Source organism: Haliotis cracherodii, unplaced genomic scaffold, assembly GCF_022045235.1.
Source record: "Haliotis cracherodii isolate W230 unplaced genomic scaffold, xgHalCrac1.p SCAF_11, whole genome shotgun sequence".
NCBI lineage: Eukaryota > Metazoa > Mollusca > Gastropoda > Lepetellida > Haliotidae > Haliotis > Haliotis cracherodii.
Genome location: NW_027266266.1, coordinates 14,571,440 through 14,592,469, shown reverse-complemented (window position 1 = coordinate 14,592,469; position 21,030 = coordinate 14,571,440). Strand labels below are relative to the sequence as shown.

At 38.3% G+C, this 21,030-nt stretch overlaps 2 protein-coding genes and 1 pseudogene across 2 annotated transcripts; 1 reads left to right on the top strand and 2 right to left on the bottom strand.

Annotated features, from left to right (window-relative positions):
• The first annotated feature begins 1,632 nt into the window (after positions 1 to 1,632).
• Positions 1,633 to 4,643, top strand: LOC139455434 (uncharacterized). Its single transcript, XM_071236987.1, has 3 exons — positions 1,633 to 1,913; positions 2,255 to 2,440; positions 3,351 to 4,643. Exons 1-3 carry the CDS (start codon positions 1,635 to 1,637, stop codon positions 4,488 to 4,490), a joined length of 1,605 nt encoding a protein of 534 aa, XP_071093088.1. The 5' UTR covers positions 1,633 to 1,634; the 3' UTR covers positions 4,491 to 4,643.
• Positions 4,644 to 6,511: 1,868 nt separating this feature from the next.
• LOC139455433 (uncharacterized) lies at positions 6,512 to 10,342 on the bottom strand. The gene is made up of 3 exons (XM_071236986.1): positions 10,176 to 10,342; positions 9,078 to 9,185; positions 6,512 to 8,051 (listed from the first exon to the last, which is right to left on the bottom strand). The coding sequence occupies exons 1-3, from the start codon at positions 10,340 to 10,342 to the stop codon at positions 6,512 to 6,514; spliced, it is 1,815 nt and encodes a 604-aa protein (XP_071093087.1).
• An 8,704-nt stretch (positions 10,343 to 19,046) lies between these two features.
• Positions 19,047 to 19,979, bottom strand: LOC139455432 (uncharacterized; annotated as a pseudogene).
• Between the last annotated feature and the right edge of the window lie 1,051 nt (positions 19,980 to 21,030).

Genomic DNA, 21,030 nt, shown 5'->3' with positions numbered 1-21,030 from the left:
AGTCGCTTTTTACGGTAAGCATGGGTTGCTGAAGACCTTATTCTGCCCCGGAATCTTCACGGGTCTGGTTATGCGGGAGTGATTTTTTGCTGTACAGCAACCAAAAGATGAAGCAGCATACAGCAACTTCAAGTCAGAAAATGCAAGACAAATAACCTGAATTATGGAGGCGATCACCATGACATGTCCTACATTATATATATATATATATATATAATTGTTACAACACTGTGATTGATAGCATGGGAAAGATTAACTGTGAGGAACAGTTGTGTTTTTAAAAAAAATTCTGGTTGTAAGGCTTAAACGATCCAAAAAAAAAATTGCCAGAAGTCCAAAATATTTCTGACCTGTGAAGATTCCGGGGTAGAATAGGTCTTCAGCAACCCATGCTTGCCGTAAAAAGCTATGCTTGAAGGGAATCATTGCCTCGTCCACTGACACTTGCTGTTGGAGACTGTAGTGTTCCTGAAAAGAAGACCTGAGATGATCAAGCATGTAGCGTACCTTGTGCAGTTTGTCATTAGCATTAGGATATCAGTACTGAATTGCAGGTACCTTTTTACCTGAGTGAATCTATCTCTGGACATAATGTCAGTGACTGGATATTTCAACAAAGGATATTTAATGCCAGAATGCCAATACATTTGATCCCTGTCAAGTTTGACGATATCCATGTACAGCAAAATGCCATATAAAGCCTTGATTTCAACAAGAGATACGTCATACCACTCACCTCTGTTGTTGTTGGGATCGTTCGTTCTCTTGTAGGCTGCATTGTCATTCGCTGCCCTGATAATCTTTTCAAACAAAGAATCATTGTAATACGACTATCTTCACTCACCGTGTCAATATTCTTGGGCCGAGTCTCCTCATGTCTCCACCTTAGTAGTCCCTCTACCTTTCCCATTCTTGAAAGTTCAAAGGGGAGTACACCTGGTCAAAACCATCAAAATCTTCGTCGTCGTCCGAATCCCCCAAAAGATCGCGAAATTCCCTTTCCACCTCGTGTAAATTAATCATATCAAAAACATTATCATTCCCAAAAAGGTCGTCATTAGACATCTGATCGCTATCCGAATCGTAGTTGGCCGCCATTACGCAAGGAATTTATCGATTCAAACAAGAAAATTTACCTGTCGCGAAAACACGTTACCTACATGTACTCTCGATGTTCGCGCGGAAAATAAAATGAATAGACGTATTATCACGTCCAGATCTCGTTTCTATTTTTAGAACGAGATTACACACGAGAAAGGAAGTTGAAGGCGCCCGATTTAGCGGTCAGTCGTGTGAGGGACTTGGACAGTAGCTGCCTGATTTATGGGGCCAAAGGGTTAACCTCTTACGACAAGCTAAGTCGCCTTTAACGGCAATCATATGCTGCTGAAGACCTAGTCTACCGTAAAAGGCGACTAACGGGATCGGGTGGTCAGGCTCGCTGACTTGGTTGATGCATGTCATCGATCCCAATAAGCCATTTCATCAACAAGGCCAAACTACTAAAAATAGAATTTTAGATACTTCCGCTCTATTTTAGGTTCGCGCATGCGCGAAAAACGAGGGACAAACATTGCCATTTGTCCCTCTTCCGCTTGTTAGAATTGTAGCGCGGTTTCGGATATTTTAACACGATGCCAGCTAAACACTGTGCGTATGGGATCTGCCGAAGTGACAACCGCTATACGGATAGGCCTGACATGGCAGGGATCCATTTTATTTTGTTTCCTAAGTTTCACAAGCAGCCTGAGAAGTGTGCAAGGTGGGTTCACGCTTGTTGTCGAGAGGGCTTTACGACGGACAAGGTCAACAAGTACACCTACATATGTTCCAAGCACTTTATCGGCGGGAATGGTCCTTCACTTGAACATCCCGATCCTATCCCGGCAACATATACTTTTGATCAGGGACGTGTTATGATTTTGTGTATTTTTGTCATTATAACGTCAGACACATACATCTAGATCTATGTCGATACACCATAAGTAGACTAGGCCTAGAAGGTCAAATTAATGTTCGATGTTCAAAGTGTTTACTGGATATGTCATACGACATTTTGTCAATTTGGTGAACAGTTTTCAGATTTAACAACTGATTCAGATTTATTTAATTTGGAATTATGACAAGCATTAATTTGGGTTCAAATGTCATGGAAAATTGATTAAAGCAACCATGTGAGCAATAAGTAGATTCTAGGCCTATGTTCCAAACATAGTTGCAGATTTGTGCAGTCCATATATTATTTTTTTTCAAGGTGGTGAAATTTTCAAAGAAAAGAAAGAGCCCTGTGGAGAGATGTCCCCTTCCATGTAAGGTATCCAGGTTGGAGCCCACTTCTACAGCAGGTGATGGCCTATCTTTACTTGCAGTGTGTGCAGCTGACCACCCATACACCTCTAGAAAGCACCTGGAGTGGCAGGAAACAGTCAATACCGAATTGGTATGGACCAATTTTTATATTGCCATAAATGTATTACATTTGTAAAAAAAATTAATTTAAGCCTGTAATCAGATGTAAATGGGCTCTGCAATCATATTTAACCATGTAAACAATGGTAAATATTAGATCCATATTTTGTTTAAGTAAAAAAAATTATGGTATGCAATTTTGGAATGTAAACCATTAATAATATTATCCTAAAGGAATATTTACTTTGTATATAGACCTAGTTGCAAGTCAGTGTTAGCTTCAGCAGATAACTTGTTTATGAAAATGTCACCTTACACCTAACCTTAAAGGGTTAGACCTGTTTTTGTTTTCTTGTCTGCCACAGTCACACATGAACATTTTAGGTGTGCCTTTTGGAATAAAGGTTCAACTAGAAGACTCATTAATGTCATTTTACCATGGCTAGATAATAAGCAGTTGTAATTTGAAAGTTATTCCGTATCCTTTTCAATTTCATTGAAATTGATAACACTGTTTTCATTGATGCATTAAGCATTTAAGCACGTTGTTTGTTCACCATTTGTTTATCTTATTAATAGCAGCTGATGCAATCATTGTAGTAGGTGGTATTATGGTATTGTTGAAAAAATATATTTTACAAGTATGACCTCAAGGCAACAGGTGGGGCGGTGGGGTAGCCTAGTGGTTAAAGTGTTCACTCGCCATGCCAAAGAATGGTTTCAATTCCCCACACGAGCACAATGTGTGAAGCCCATTTTTTGTGTCCCCTGTCGTGATATTGCTGGAGTATTTCTCAAAGCGGTGTAAAGCCATACTCACTCAGGCACCAGGAACTTACTTCAACCATGACATTGCCACTAAGATACAACAATTTCCTAACCATGCCTTAGATGTTAATGAGCAAACATTATGTATCATTAGTTAATTTTTATGTCAACAGGAACAAAATGTCTGTGCTACTGGTGCTGACACAGAAGAGGCTACCTTGACTGAGCTCAGGTCCAGTGATGCTGCCTGCCAAGCAATGCCGACAACGAAGCATGAGTCCAACCAGACTGAGTTTGTGTGTTCCAGCATTCTGGTATCTAAAATTTATGAAAAGATGACCGCACAAGTCCCTGATTCATATTGTGAAATAAGCAGGGATCTTGACAACAAAAGCTGTGATTTACTATTTGATAATTTGGTATCTAATAAGAAGAAATTCAAGTACTCTACTGGCATGAAAACTGTTCATTTTAATCATCTTTTTGCTTCCCTTGGTGACAGTGTAAATGACATTTGTTACTGGCGTGGAAATAAGATAAGTTCCAGTAAACCTGGCAAGTGCAGGGTTTTATCAATCAAAGACCAGCTTGTTTTGACACTTGTCAGATTAAGGAGAAACTTTCCAACAAAAGATTTATCCTATAGATATAACATCAGTGTCGGTTCTGTTTCCTGTATCATTACCACTTGGATTCAGTTTCTGTACATGAAATTTATTACTTTGAAAGATCACATCTTTCCTTCTAGACATCTTATCAGGAAAACATTGCCATCTGTGTTTAAAAGCTTCAAAAACATCAGAGTTATTGTTGATTGTTTCGAAGTGTTTTCTGAGCGACCAAGTGATTATGGTGAGCAAGGCAACATGTACTCTCAGTACAAAACTCACAACACCTTGAAAGTTTTACTTGGTATTTCTCCAACTGGTGCTGTTACATTTTTGTCTGATGCATATGAAGGTGGCATATCAGACAGAGATATTATCAGGAAATCAGGCTTTCTTGAAAAAATTAACCCAGGTGATTTGATCTTAGCCGATAGAGGCTTCAATATCAAAGATCTCCTCATGAGCCGTAGAGCACACTTGAATATTCCTCCATTTCTAGGCAAAAGGGACAAGCTGACTCCTCAAGAAGATATCTTGACTCGATCTATTGCTAGAACAAGAATACATGTGGAGAGATCAGTGGGAAGGTTGAGGGAGTATCGTATATTAAACACAGTTATTCCTCTTTCAATGAAACACTTAGCGTCCCAGATAGTATTTGTTATAGGAATGCTTTCCAACTATCAGCCACCACTTGTTAAATAGGGCATTAGCCCATTACCATGATTGAATGTATATTACATATGATTGGAGGTACGATAATTCTAGCCCGAGTAGTTGTCGTTATCAGCTGATTATTTTTCAATATCTCATAAATACTTCTTTATACAATAAAAAGCGCACTAAAACATGTACATCATGAACCAAGTCATTGCTCAGCATCTATCGCCAGTTTCCATTTGCGATGCCATATATCGGTGTTCAATCATGACTTGTGACTACCTGCAGCAAGAAATAATAACGAAGAGTAATATAGCTCGTAAAATTTTTATTGACACCTCATGTATATGTCCACGACTGGCGCTGGTGAACAATTTTAGACTCATGTCTGTTGCAGTTTTCACTGCGTCCTTATCAAATAGCTACTAATTAGTTGATCAGTTTTATTTTTGTGAAGATAGATGTTTGAATCATTCACAATTGTGATCTGTTCTGTGTCATAATGTTCATACATATTATCCCAGAAAATCGTTTTTGGAATCATGCTAAACTTTCTTCAAGGACATGAAGCCATCATCATATGAGCTTTGAACCACTTTAATATTTAACAGCATTGTTGGCTGTAGTACTTCACCTGTGTTATTACATGTCCCTGAGGGTGAGATGTATCGTCATAACTGTTATTAGAAAACAAGGTATTACAATTATTTCACTGTTTATCAAGGTATTTTTCCCAACAACTGCAGTATGTATTGGAATGATCATTTGAACATGGTATTGTTGTACAAATTGATATGTCTGTCATGGGAACAGGCCGGAAACATTGACCCAGTTTCCGTATAGGAGGTATGCACACTTTTGTACAGCATGAATAATTGACATGTCAAGACTATGTCAAGACTACAACTAGAAAAGGGTAAACATTACGGAGGTATCTCTCAGCGAGAAGTATGATTCATGGTTATATAAAAAAAACTACACACTCATAACCATTGTTTCAATTGTAACAGTATCTGCATGTCTCCACTGATCTAGTTTATGATAAAATAATATTCCAACAATGGAACTATTACTTTGAAAATAGTGATAATGAAAAATATTAACAACATTACCACTGTAGATATGCAAAACATTTTATGCCTTTCAGCCCAACCATTTTGTCACCGCCATAATTGTTTGTTAAACTCTAAACAATGACAATTATGTTCTGATTGTCAACTTAGTACCTCTTGTTCCTTGAAAACAATAACAAATGTTTCAGGAAGTCATTACTGGTTTTGTTTTCATGATATGATTGTTTCTATTACCAATTATGTATTTAAACTCAAATGTGTCCTTTTCTCCTTCCTGATTCTGAAGGTACCACATGCAATTTTGAATCTTCTTCGTTACTTACGTACGATTTATGACACTACATGTATTGCATCAATAAGTAGGTATGCGACAAAATCTCTTCATGCTGTGTTAATCAAAGTTAACTTGTATCCACATTTGTGAAATACTTAGTCCGTGAAGTATAAAAATAATGACAAATGACAGTACTGCACATTATTGTTATCATGGTTGTTAACATAACTTGAATAACATTATCTGGACACTTAGTTGCTTTGCTAAAGCTGTACACCATGCATACTAGTTATTAACGTTCATCATTCTCACATTGCATATATTCTCACATTGCATATACAATGTTAGAAGTGAAAAAATGTTGAAATGTTTACTAACTTGAATAACGAGAACAAGTTCTAGCCCTCACGATACTAACTGGGAGCAAAGGTGTTTCACTTTCTTCATGAATGCAGCACAAGAAAAATATTCACCATAAGTGTGGTACGATATGGAGCTCACTTAGTATAATGTCAAGTTTACACATGAAGTATATTGTACTAATAATCATGACAACCTCACAAGGATACACTGTACTCAAAAAAAGCTGAATCATACATCATGTGATTCAGTTCTATGATCAAAGTAATGTTGGAAGTGAATAAATATAACACACTGACCATTAGCTTCTGTGTCTTGTTTTTTTATGGACATTCACTCATGTTACATGTTTGTTATGCTTACTTAGACAGATCAAAGGGAAGTAGCTTTCTTGGCACTCTCATTTCAAATATCTCAGGAACTAGAATATTTTTGTAAAATATTTTCAAGAGGCGGTATGTCTGTTCCCAAAATAATTTATTGAAGGGTATTCTTTCTACTGACATACCCTCAGGCGACCATATTACAAAGTCACAAAAATATTTTTCACAGATGGCCATTTGCATTTGACATTGGAAATAATATTTATGATTCCTTTTCAATTTCAGTCTGCCATTTTCGAAAGTGCTGCAAAATGAATAGTATTGCTTCTTTGTGAGTTTTTCTTTTGCCTCAGTTGGATTAATGTTTTCAAGTACTGATGGGCACTTAATTTCTAAAACACCATCAGCCACATCTGTACTGAGAGACTGTAAGATGCCATCAGGGCTACATCCTAGTTCAGGATACTTTGAATTTATCCAGAAACCACTTGCAAGGCAGGTAAATGTTTCTACATATTTTAATGAATAGTCTTCAAAGGCTCTTTTTTCATTATGTGATCCATACCTCATGTCAACTGTATTAAAACAATCAATACCCCATACATGTGATGATAACAAGCGATATCTACCTCGATCTGTGGATACCATAGAACAGTCTTTACAAATAGATGCTGTCACTCTGTACCACCTGGCATTATGCCACTGATCAGAAATTGCTTGACCCACAGTACCAGGTACTTCACAAGGGCCAACCCCATACTCTGAAATACTTTCTTTCACATTTTCAATGAAAACATCACATTTATCCATGAGATGTAACTTCAAGTCATTAGACAATTCATAATCATCATAAGTAATTTCTAGGATACTCTGCCATGAAGTATTTGTATCCAAGGCTAGTGCAGAAGAAATGAAAGCAGTTGCAAAACTACTGTCAGCTCTGTGAGACTGATCTGCAACAGGACATGGGTCATGATCAATAACACGGTTTGGAGCTCTCTTTTTGCTGTACTGCAAAGTGTGGGCAGGTTGTGGGTTTCTAGTTTTGTTTCGGGGTTTATTCCAGGAACAAGAGAAAGAAGTACATGAGGGTGCTGTATAGCCAAAGTTGACAGTATAATCCTCTAATACAAACAACAATCCTGTAATGTGGCTACAACGTCCAGTGGCTGAACCTACACAATCACATGATGCATCCTGGATGACAGCAAAATTATCAAGAGTAACATGTACATGGTACATCATACCTAGTCTGTATGATGGAAGACATTCACATTTAAGATAATAATACTCATTTTTAGAACATGTTTGAATATTTTGTATGTGGCCACTCTTAAAAAAAGCTCGTCCCTTCTTCATTGGCTTTGCAGTGCTGAAGGTGTTGTCCTGATCATCATCATCATCACCGTCATTGATAGGAGTGACTTGTGGTAGAGGCTGTAGTCTGGCTGATGCAATAATATACTGGTATATATCACCATATGAGAAGGTTGGTGGGATGTTGCCAGAAGGGAAGGCCTTCCATCCAGTGATAGGTGGTGTGGGAGGTTGCCTCACAGCCGAACACAGACTTGAACTGTAATACAAAGAGAAAATAGTGCAATACACAATCATGACACAGGTAACTATTTGGCTATATAATTCATGCACCAGTGCAACATATTATTGTAACATGCAACCTAATATTGATGTCAAAATGCACTAAATGCATGTAAAAAAATATATCCAAATTTGTTTGTCTATAAGTCTAACCCTTGTGTATCCACACATCAATCTTGGATCACATTCAATACCTGTACAGTTTATTTACCATACTACATAACTAATCTGTGTTGTGTGTAATTTGTTATGATTTCGTGGGCTTGACATTGTCACATTGTAGGTACTTCTAGATTGTGTGCAAATGTTCCTATCACGTTTCACAGCAATAATCCAAAAATAAACAAGACACAGGCAGCAGACCAGCCTGTTTCAACTTTAATATATATATTGGACCAGGGCTAACTGATTTTGTTTAGTGCAACTGCGTTTTCATGTCAACATGCACCTGGTGCAAGTTAAATCAACTTCCTTAAAACCGAGCTATGTGACATTGTAATATCATATATATGTGATGCAAGTATTATCTTTCTTAAGGGACCAATTATTTTGATTTAATTTGGGGGTGGGGTGTGGGGTCCTGGGACTTTATAACAGAAGACCCATAGGATATTGAAGACCCATAAGACATGAAGCTTTTGAAAATTAGAATATTCCGAACATTTTTTTTTCAACCTGATGGAAAAATATTTTCTGATTCCTGTAAAAAAATCTTTTTTGAGTTGATTAATTCAATTATTTAAGTGATTAATATAATTTTCTCAGAATAAAATATGCTGTGAACAGTAATTAAAATTCCCTTACATTTTATTTTTGGGTACTTTTTAAATGATGTTCCGTTACAAATGTTGTTCACAATATTAAATCCATTTGACAAAAGTTCACAGAATTCAATGCCATTTCAATCCAGAAATGGAAATGCATCAATAATATTTCAACCCATTCTTACACAATCTTTGCATTTGGTCAAAGATAAAATCTGGAATTGAAACCTCATAGTTACCTGTTAAGAGATGCCAAAACATCTTGAACCTTTATTTGGTACCATTTCCCACTATCAATAGAAATGGAAATGTCTGTGTCCTGCTGAGCTCTGATACACTCTTGACATCTGTGGGAAAACAATGGGTAAACATCAGTTATGTTACAATTTCAGATATTGATCAATGAGTAGATGAATTCAGTTTCCAACCACTGAGCTTACTAGTAAATGATTGCATGATTACTTTCCATCTATATTATTACTAGTAATATTAGTCCACTCACTTTAATCATTGTTATGGGGTAATCATGATAATAAGATCAATTTTTTTGCAGAGTATAGTAATGCCGAAAGGCTCTTACTCGTGACCTGAAGCAATGGTGTTATATACTGAAGTAATAATAATACATATTAATAACTAAGTTAATTGTATACTTCTGTTCATATTAGCCCAAGTGTGTGAAGAAAAACACTACATAGAGATGAAAATGACAATAAATGTGTTTGGTAATTCGATTCTATTTTTACGTGGAAATTGTGTGGAATTATTTATGCCTTAAATAATCTGGAAAATAATAGTAATAACAACAACGTTTGCATGTGTAAATAGAATAATTGGCACAGGTACATATAGTATTGTGGCTGCCAGACCAGGTTTTGGTCATCATATGAATATATACAAATAATAGAGGAAATACCGTATCATAGCCCAAGCTGTTAGATTAGAATGGTGAAAACAGTTATTGCCCTTTTTCAGACGAACGTTTAGTGCCCGAATTCTCTCATCCAGGCAAATGTCGTTCTGATAACGAATACGACAGAGCACGACAGATTTAATCTATTATTCCCACATACATTTATGGAGTTGAAACACAAAAATGTATTTCAATATTATCCGTTATTAGCATAAACAAATATTACGGAAATCACTTCCGGTTTGGATTTTGATATGACGTCTGTCTCGTAAATTATATGCTCATCGGGTTAATCATCAGAGCACCTTAATGCCATTGTAATAACAATCACGGCACGATACCTTTAACAAAGATGTATATTTCATAGATTCTCATAACTGACATATACTATTTTTAACGAAATCCAATAAATAAGACGACTTACCTTTCGACGAGTTCGGTCTTCGTTCCTGTCATCGACAGGCCTCGGCACTCCAACCACCGTTTCAGCTGAACAACTGAATGTCTATCGACGTCTGGATAAATAAACTGAGCTCCAGGGACATCTTCGGGCAGCAGGGAAACATTAAACAAAGGCGAGGTAGAAGCCATGCTAATACTGATGTGGGTAAACGGCAAAACAACTGTCAAATAGAGGCGCGCGAAAAACTGCAATGTTTGTCCCTCGAAATATTATTGTGTATCACGTGACGCGTATGTGCACATAAACTGTGACGTAATCGATGAAATGGCTTATTGCGTGCATTGATGCTCATGATATTAATCACTGGATTGTCTGGTCCAGACTCGATTATTTGCAGACCGCCGTCATATAGCTGGAATATTGCTGAGTGCGGCGTTTAACAACAAACCAACCAACCAAAACATTTCTACATTCAACTTATCACTCAGTGTACACTGATGAACAAACTTTGGTACAACAACATTCATATGATGCAGAGACAGAAACAATTATACCTGTTTTTCATTTATTTTTTGTGTTTCAAATATTTTTTCCAATAAAGTCAAGTTAAACAAATGGGGTGACTGACATTTAACATTTTCCAGTATCCATAAGGACCAATCTGTGCTAAGATTACTGGTCAAGAATAATGTTTTTTGGCTATTGTCAAATAAATCAGTGTATTTTGCATGCTGAACCCTTCTAGTGAGTGAGTATTATTTTACGCCGCTTTTAGCAATATTCCAGCAATATCACGGCAGGGGACACCAGAAATGGGCTTCACACATTGTACCCATGTTGGGAATCGAACCCGGGTCTTCGGCGTGACGAGCGAACGCTTTAACCACTAGGCTACCCGACCGCCCCTGAACCCTTCTACAGCCGATGCAAAATCAAGACATGTTGATATTTCAACAAGGAATTAATTTCCTAAAGCTCGCTGACTTGGTTGATGCATGTCATCGTTCCCAATTGCGTGGATCGATGCTCATGATATTAATCACTGGGTTGTTTGGTGCAGACTCGATTATTTTCAGACCGCCGTCATATAGCTGGAATATTGCTGAGTACGGCGTTAAATAACCAACCAACCATTTCTAAAGCAACAACTGCTAATCCATTTGTTATGTTTAATTTTTATTGGTGAGCATCTGCTGTATTTTCTAGGAAGATTTGGACCCTTAAACTGAAAAACTATTATCATACATTACTTTGTTATGATATTATATTCAATATCAATTCTGTATCATGGCTGATACCATAAATATTAATGACATTGTATGGCATATCCACACATTTTAACACCAGGTCATGATTACTCTGAAAATATTAAACATTCTTGGCAAATATTCCGAAAAGCCAGGCCTGAACAAATTACTGTGCCAGTGTGAATTGGAATATTTCCAACAGTATGTACTGTCACTAGTGTCAGTATCTAAATTCACACTGGACTTTATATGCGAGTCCCAGAATATTCTGCAACACCATGTTGATGACAAGAAGGTCCTATTCCAGCAAGTGTCCAGTGTACATGGTGTATTATGATTGTCACAGAAATCATTTACAGAACCAGTACCAGTACTTTAATATGTTTACAACTGTATACATACACAAGAGCTGTTCTTTCATAGGTAATGTATATAGCTTGACGACAAAATATTCAAAGAAATCTGAAGATCAGTTACAGTCTGAGATGCTTTCTCCCCTCAAACATGGAAAGCTGGTCCAACTGCAAAAGATAGATAACTCTTATGAGAACATATAACATATACTTCTAAAATACCAACAATTACAGTCAATTTCTTACAATGCCTACATCAAGATATAATAAATAAATTAAGCATGTACATTGTATCTTCAACTAAAAGGCGACTATGCTTGTCGTAAAAGGCGACTAACGGGATCGGGTGGTCAGGCTCGCTGACTTGGTTGATGCATGTCATCGATCCCAATTGCGTGGATCGATGTTCATGATATCAATCACTGGATTGTCTGGTCCAGACTCGATCATTTACAGACCGCCGTCATATAGCTGGATATTGCCGAGTACGGCGTTAAACAACACAAAAACAAACAAATCCTTGTCAGAGCTGAAATTTAATTTTTGAAAAAGGCTCAGAATAGATGAATGGAAATTTGCAATAACATTGCATGATGCTTAATTGGGAATATACTGCAATTCCAAATGTCGTCTTTCTTTTTTGACAATAAATAACAACAAATTCAATCAAACAAGTCACAGCACGACTGCTTTTAACGCCATCATCACTGTACGTGTGATGATTAACCGATCAGTATTGACTAATCAACACTGACAATTATACCAGCCTATCAGAAGCGTGAGAAGAGTGAAAGCTTACCTCAATATTTATGAATGGGTAGGGGCCAGTTTGACATCGATCATAGGACGTCTTGACAACACTGTAACTGCTTTGAGAAGCCAACACTTAATATTCATGCCACCTAACTCGAGTGTTTTAATGCCTGTGACAATGTCATGTTTTTTTTCGAAGCTACACCAGAGTGTTCCGCATATGATTAGCCGGGCCCTGTCCGACGTAATACTGCTGTCGCTATTGCCGCGAGACGTTGTTTGTCTCAACGTAATGTCTCGCACAGTACCGTGACCTCCCTACACCCCTATTCTACCCCGGAACATTAACGGGTCTTGGGATAGGATGACATGCATCAACCATGTCAGCGAGCCTGGGGCGGTATTCATAAAAGAACTAAGATTCGTCTTAAGTCTAAACTTAAGTTTTTGAAATCTGACTTAGCTAAGTCTGAGACTTAAGTTGATATTCATAAAGATGCTAAGTCCGAAACTTAGCTAAGTCTCAAAAGAAAAACTAAGTCAGTTTCGTAGTACGTACCCGCGTGATCACTAGGGTGAATCCCAGCTATTTTTAAACTTTCGGTGGAACTCTTTAAAATAAAACGGTGTGAATGTCTTTTTCGGTGGGATTTCCCGGTTGCTATTTACGGCAGACGACACACACAGCGAAACTTTGTCCACATTGCCAACCTCATGTCAAAGATAGATATGAAGAAGAGGAAGCCTAACTGGACGAAAGAGGAGGTTTTACTGTTGACGGAAGTAGTGAAAGCAAATGTACATGTGTTGGAAGGTAAGTTTTGTCCGGGCGTGGCAGGAACAGTGACACTTGTCGTTGTCTGTCACTCAGGCAGTCGTTGTACACAAATGTAGTATATACACCAGACATAAGTTTTATAAAGTTATATTTTAGCAGTGTACATCTACTAATTTAACTTATCCGTGATATATAAGTACGCCAATCAAGCGACTATAAATGCATGATTAAGGGACTTGCAATTATTTTGCGTTTGGGGTGGAGAGGGAGCCTGGTGGAGAAAATAATAATTTTTTAAATCGATTAAATCGAACATTATTTAAATATTAATATAACAAATCCCACACACCCCTATAATAAATCACCTGTCCCTGTAGCCAACTAGCTGTTTTTCAGTAACAATATTTTTACTAGTATTTACCACTGCATATAGATTTAATGCAACATTCTACCACTAAACATGAAATCATCACTATGGGTGATTGGTCCTGTTATCAGTGGAATTTAAGTCACCTCTGCTATAGCCATAACATATTCTATCACTATCAAAAACTGGGACATTTGTTATTTCCAATTTGAGGTTTTTTTACTGACAGTACCCTTGCAGCAGACTTGGGGCTAAATATGAAAGTATCTTGAAGTGATATCCAAAGTATTAACATCTTAATTGTCGGCTTATATATATATTCCAGCTTTATGACGGCGGTCTGATTAAGGGATTTGCAATATATTGTCAAAAGCGATCTGCGTGTTTATACTGTGATAATGATGTCGGTTTACGTATTCATTTTCCTTTACTGTTGGTGCCTGGATTTGTACGTGGGTTCCATCGATCACCCCGACAACTCCGGGAAAGTTCGCAATGTGATAAAAGTTGGTTTGGTGACGCCTAATGTTGCAGGGGGAAGCGGACAAACTGTTTCCCAATCCTGTCAGATGACAAACTGGTGATGCACTGATTTTCAACTCTGGAAATGGTGGGCTGGGTGACACCTTGATCATCTGCATTACACAACTGAAACTTTCCCGTTGCAAAGTACCTTAATGTGATCAGAGTCTATTGTATCTCGTCAAGGGCGTGGTTACGGTTGGTTGCAGGCTCCACGTCAGCTGCTATTAAATTAGCTACATACCTAATACCATTTCCATCTGAACGGTATCGCCGTCTCAATTCCTCATCGTTGTATTCAACAAGACTTTGTCTTCTTTGATGAAACGAACGACGACCTAGCATACGGCAGCAATTTTGTTTACTGATTTAAGTCAAACACCTTGTAGTTAAGCCTACCCCTACCCCTACCCAGTCTTTAGATTTAAGTCAGAAATTGCTAAAACTTAAGCCTAAGTCGCTTCATGAGTGAGTTAGTGAGTTAGTGAGTATGGTTTTACGCCGCTTTTAGCAATATTCCAGCAATATCACGGCGGGGGACACCAGTAATGGGCTTCACACATTGTACCCATGTCGGGAATCGAACCCGGGTGTTCGGCGTGACGAGCGAACGCTTTAACCACTAGGCTACCCGACCGCCCCCAAGTCGCTTCATGAATATGACCTAAGTCAAATCTTAAAACTTAAGTTTTGAAAAAAAACTACCTTTTCAAGACTTAACTTTTTTTCAGACTTAAGTTCTTTTATGAATACCGCCCCAGAACACCAAATTATGTATATATTTAAATTTTGTGGAGTATGAACCTATCGATCTATGTGCGCTCAAACAGACAGATGTTGTATGGTTCTAATGTGACTGGGCTCTCCTTTTGATTTTGATATTGCTTTGTTTGTTGTTTTACGCCCCACTCAGCAATATTCCAGCTATATGACGGCGGTCTGTAAAATAATCGAGACTGGACCAGACAATACAGTGATTAATATCATGAACATCGATCCACGCAATTGGGATCGATGACATGTATCAACAAAGTCAGCAATATATGCCTGACGGTGAACTTTCATCAAAAGGGATACACTTATGAGGTTCGTCCTCATCTGTCATTATCAGATACTCGTGAGTAAACCGACTGTGGACAATACGACATCAGGTTGTAAAACGACTTCGTCATGTCTTGACTGACAACCCAAGTAGGTATGACCGATTGTTGGTTTTAATTCGTGAAGTTTATTGCTTCCTACCTGTATGTCCCACCTCTTTTGCATGAGATCCCGAGTTTATTAACTCTTGATGGTTGGTTTGAAATCAGGCTCGCTGACTTGGTTGATGCATGTCATCGGTCCCATTTGTGTGGATCGATGCTCATGATGTCAATCACTGGATTGTCTGGTCCAGACTCGATTATTTACAGACAGTCGCCATATAGCTGAAATATTGCTGAGTGCGGCGTAAAACAACAAACAAACAAACAAACACTGTACGGGATCAGTAGTAGAGACAATGGTTTGTCAAGAGCGGCTTTAGCTGCAGCATCGGCTTTCGAGTTACATGTTATGCCTACATGACTTGATAACATGACTTGATAACCAGCAAAAGACGATGTCACATTCGCCAGTTGAAAGATCAATATAGAGTTCTAAAATGTCAAGGATAATAAGGTTATATGGTGAGGCACTTTTAAGTGCCGGAAGGCAAGACAACGAATCAGAGAAGATGATGAAATTTTTAGATTGGTTTTGATGTTTGATACAGGTCAAAGCTGTTAGGATAGCTGTGACGCTCTCAGGGGTTTGCTTGGGGATGTTATCTCAATAACCCCTACATTCAAAGTTAATTAAATAAATATTTACTGATATAGTATTAGATCGTTCCCAAATATAAAACCAACAAGTGATTAAAGTCAAGAAATAATTATGTTTATACTCAAAAACCCTTAGACCCGAGAACGTCCAGTTCATTTGTGGCAAAAATTACAGACAATGAAATTTATTACAAGGTATATATAAACGCCTAAGCGTTACAATTCGCCAATCCGAAATTGTATGAATAAGCCACAAAGGTGGGGGAATCGACACCACAATAGTGGAACACTATACCCCCACCTGATGACTGTCTCGTAACGAGTTTTAGTAACGTATCAATAAAATGTAAAGCAGCTTCCTCTCCCCTAACACCCTGATATATGCAAGCTATTTAATTACGTATGGAATATTTGTGAAACTTTATTGTTCACTGCCTTACAAGGCCCGCGAAGAGTCCTGCAACTTTGATCAAGAATGTTTCCGGATTCCAGGAAAATGTTCCATTAACTCGATCTGCATTGATTTTGTATCTTTGATACAAACACGCAAACATAGCACAGAGTTCCAGGTCTATAGAAAGTGTCATTTATTGACCGGTTCGCCCAAGTCTCTCCACTTCCACCTGGGGATTCGTCTTCGGTATCATCTGTTGCCTGCAAAAGTAAATCCTGGTGGCAGTATCTCTTATCTAGCTTATCATAAAATAGTTTGTATCATGACGTACTATATAGGCCTACATTTCGTAAACAATGTAATCTAAAACAGCTGTAGTTAATTATTGGTGCGGACCAATACTTGAGATAGCCCGCACGAAATGGAAATTGTAAAAGATTCCTTGATGGAACAAGAAATTATTCACATTAATAATTATTAGAATTAAATAATGAAACTCACTGAGCAAATTGCCTGACCCTGAGGCATTGTGTCTGCTCATGCGAGACACCACACCCCTGTCTTAACACTTATTATAAGAGAGGTATAAAATGCAACCATACAACACACAACTCTACTCTGTAATTCATAAAGACCCATAGTTGGGACGTGTAAATATTTACATGTAGCTACTCAAAATGTAGTTAATGACAGACTTTAATTGAACAAACTCGCCCAACCATGAAGCATAGTGTCTGCCCATGCAATTCACCACACTCCCTGTCTTGGCATAAACGTCGAATCAAACTTTCGTTACAATATGTGACTAAATTGTACTCAAACCCTTCGAATCCAGCATATGAGTGTGTGTTTAATCCCATGTATGCCAAATTATTTCACTCCAAACCAAAACTTGTTCCTCCTCTGGGGTTCAGAATTCAGCCACATATTACAGCAGCTAATATTGATCTTTCTATTATCTCACCTTCCCGGCTACTGTCTACACCTCCTTGGCAACTAGTTAAACCAGAGGTAGACCTCACTCTAACTACCCTAAAGAAATCTGGCACCAACCCATTGGTATATCAACAAGAATATGCCCAATTAAGGTCCAAATATGATTCTCATCGATCTATTTTTACCGATGGTTCAAAGGATGGTGGCAAAGTTTCAAGTGCCACTGTCATTGGATCTAAAAGAGTGTCTTCGAGAATTCCTGGTACTAGCTCTATTTTTACAGCTGAGGCCAATGCTATTCTTATAGCATTGGAATACATTCAAAACCAATCATCTCAACAGTTCATCATCTTTTCTGATTCCTTGTCATGCCTTCAGGCCATACATAATTGTTCTTCAGATCATCCGCTGATTCTTAATATTTTAGAATTGAATAATACCCTCGCCACTGCCCAATACGACATCGTATTTTGCTGGCTGCCCAGTCATGTTGGAATTGCTGGTAACACTATGGCTGATACTGCTGCAAAGGCAGCACTCAACAAATCAGTAACACCACTTCTTTTACCTTACAGTGATTACAAGCCAATAATTAGATCCTACATCAAAGATCTAATGCAAAAGAAGTGGAACACCCAAGTAGGTATAAACAAACTTTATGCTATAAAACCAACAATAGGGTATACCTACTTGGGTTGCCATTCGAGACATGACGAAGTTGTTTTGCAACGATGTCGTATTGGACACAGTCGATGTACACACGAGTATCTTTTAAAAGGTGAGGATTCTCCATTTTGTGTCCCTTGTGATGAGAGAATCACAGTCAAGCATGTTTTGCTTGACTGTGTTGATTTTTCTCTCATAAGGGACAATTATTATCATTCAACGTCTTTAAAGGATCTTTTTTATAATACCAGTGCTCATTTAATACTCGGATTTTTAAAAGAAATACTATTATTTGATAAATTTTGAATTGTTTTAGAATAGTTGGATATTCTTGTCAACTGAAATGTATGAAGGCGGTGCCACTCAGGGGGTTAAAGTAGTGTAAAATTATTGTCCCCCTGACTGTGGCACATAATTCCATCTATATTGAAGTAATTAATATCAACTAGTGTTTTAATTCCTTGATTGTGTTTTGATTTTTAATATTGGTTAATATTTCATACAACCACACGTGACCAAAGTGATGACATAAATCCTGCTGGGAATCATGCAGGAAGCAAAAGTACTGTAAGTCCCCATGATCCCCAGTTAGGTGGTTTAGCTTTGGTTACCAGTGGTCTATAGTCTGGTTTTACTTTCTAATAACTAATACACTGAAGACTTCTTTGTTTTAATATTGCTCAGGTAAGTTTTATGTCTACACTGTGATAATTACCTTACTGTTTTACTGTCCTTTGTCGACAGGTATTTTTATAATAATAAACTTGTTCTCATCGCGATATGGCTGCAATATTGCCGATGCGATGTAAAATCAAAACTCACTCACTCACTCACTCTTGGCATAATGAACCATAACAAGTTAACACACATTATAACATAGTAAGTGAAAACATTGAACAACAGACTCTACTGTGTAATCGCAGCTGTATGAGTAGATTAATAACAATCGCATTTTCCCTACATGTAAGTGATAAATAAAACTCTAGATAGCCAAACTGCCCTTGCTAATTGGTCCTATTCAGCGAATAGGCTCTTTTTCCGCTGAGCTACGCTACCGACAACAACCCTTATTCTCTACAGCTGAACACGAATGTATGCTTTAGATGCATCTGAATTCCACCGGCCCCTTTGCGTCAGACCAGCCTTTCTTTGCTGCCGAGCATGCTGTACCTTTACGGACACTGTGTCCTTTGTATCTAGTAGAATCTAACCTTTAGAAGTTAAATACAACTCTGAGTGCTTTGTTAAAGGAGGATCTTGTTACCGGTTTAAAGCCTCAGTCACAAAACGGAGGGCCTGGGAAGAGAGACCTTTGTCATAGGTAACGTTTGAGCGCAGCAACTGGACATAGTTTACTGTCTAACTTGTCTAGTGTGACGATCTTGCTAGCTTTACCGCTGTTGTGTTTATACGTCGATATGTTAAGATAGGCCTCGGAGCTGGAGAGTGAAACGTCCTGCACCTGCAAGGCCGCTTCGTCATCCGAACTACGCACCGTCAGTTCACCAATCCGAAAAAATCTGTGAAAGGCGACTAAAAACATTGTGTCATAAAGTAGTCTGATTGAAGGGTTGGAAAACATGACAGGTAATGAGTCAATCATCCTGCCCAGTATGTCCTCTGTGATTGGTAGACGCTGGTCTACTGAAGAGTTTAGACACTTAGCCCAATGTAACAACTTCTGAACTTGAAAAGAATTTGATTGTCCTCTAAACCGCAAATGTTATGAATGTAACCTATCGCTGAAATGTAGGTCATCATTGTTGAAGGTGCTAACTCTAAATGAAACATATACGCCAAAAATAGTGCCCAGTTAGGTGTTGCTATCGGTAGCACCGGCGAAATACCTAGACAATCCCGGGAATATTCATTGTACAAATCCCACGCCCTGGTATATGTAGCCTGACTATACTTACAGAGAGCTGCCCCTAATAAAGTATCTAAGTGAATAGATAATTCTCGGGTTGTAGGGGCGGAGGAATCCGCGTTTCCTGCTTGTCTGCCCATGGTGCCTTACTGAGAAATTTTGATATCTGTAAACGAGAAAGTGGATCGATGTTCATGATATTAATCACTGTATTGTCTGGTCCAGTCTCGATTATTTTACAGACCGCCGTCATATAGCTGGAATATTGCTGAATGGGGCGTAAAACAACAAACAAAGCAATATCAAAATCAAAAGGAGAGCCCAGTCACATTAGAACCATACAACATCTGTCTGTTTGAGCGCACATAGATCGATAGGTTCATACTCCACAAAATTTAAATATATACATAATTTGGTGTTCTGGGGCGGTATTCATAAAAGAACTTAAGTCTGAAAAAAAGTTAAGTCTTGAAAAAAAACTACCTTTTCTGACTTTAAGTTTTAAGATTTGACTTATATCATATTCATGAAGCGACTTGGGGGCGGTCGGGTAGCCTAGTGGTTAAAGCGTTCGCTCGTCACGCCGAACACCCGGGTTCGATTCCCGACATGGGTACAATGTGTGAAGCCCATTACTGGTGTCCCCCGCCCTGATATTGCTGGAATATTGCTAAAAGCGGCGTAAAACCATACTCACTAACTCACTCATGAAGCGACTTAGGCTTAAGTTCTAGCAATTTCTGACTTAAATCTAAAGACTGGGTAGGGGTAGGGGTAGGCTTAACTACAAGGTGTTTGACTTAAATCAGTAAACAAAATTGCTGCCGTATGCTAGGTCGTCGTTCGTTTCATCAAAGAAGACAAAGTCTTGTTGAATACAACGATGAGGAATTGAGACGGCGATACCGTTAAGATGGAAATGGTAGTAGGTATGTAGCTAATTTAATAGCAGCTGACGTGGAGCCTGCAACCAACCGTAACCACGCCCTTGACGAGATACAATAGACTCTGATCACATTAAGGTACTTTGCAACGGGAAAGTTTCAGTTGTGTAATGCAGATGATCAAGGTGTCACCCAGCCCACCATTTCCAGAGTTGAAAATCAGTGCATCACCAGTTTGTCATCTGACAGGATTGGGAAACAGTTTGTCCGCTTCCCCCTGCAACTCGGGGACATTAGGCGTCACCAA

Coding starts and splice junctions, on each gene's coding strand:
- LOC139455434 (XM_071236987.1), top strand. CDS start 1,635: ATGCCAGCTAAACACTGTGCGTATGGGATCTGCCGAAGTGACAACCGC. Junction 1,914..2,254: donor ATACTTTTGATCAGGGACGT/GTTATGATTTTG, acceptor TTTTTTTTCAAG/GTGGTGAAATTTTCAAAGAA. Junction 2,441..3,350: donor AAACAGTCAATACCGAATTG/GTATGGACCAAT, acceptor TTATGTCAACAG/GAACAAAATGTCTGTGCTAC.
- LOC139455433 (XM_071236986.1), bottom strand. CDS start 10,342: ATGGCTTCTACCTCGCCTTTGTTTAATGTTTCCCTGCTGCCCGAAGAT. Junction 9,186..10,175: donor AAGACCGAACTCGTCGAAAG/GTAAGTCGTCTT, acceptor GTTTTCCCACAG/ATGTCAAGAGTGTATCAGAG. Junction 8,052..9,077: donor GTTTTGGCATCTCTTAACAG/GTAACTATGAGG, acceptor TTTGTATTACAG/TTCAAGTCTGTGTTCGGCTG.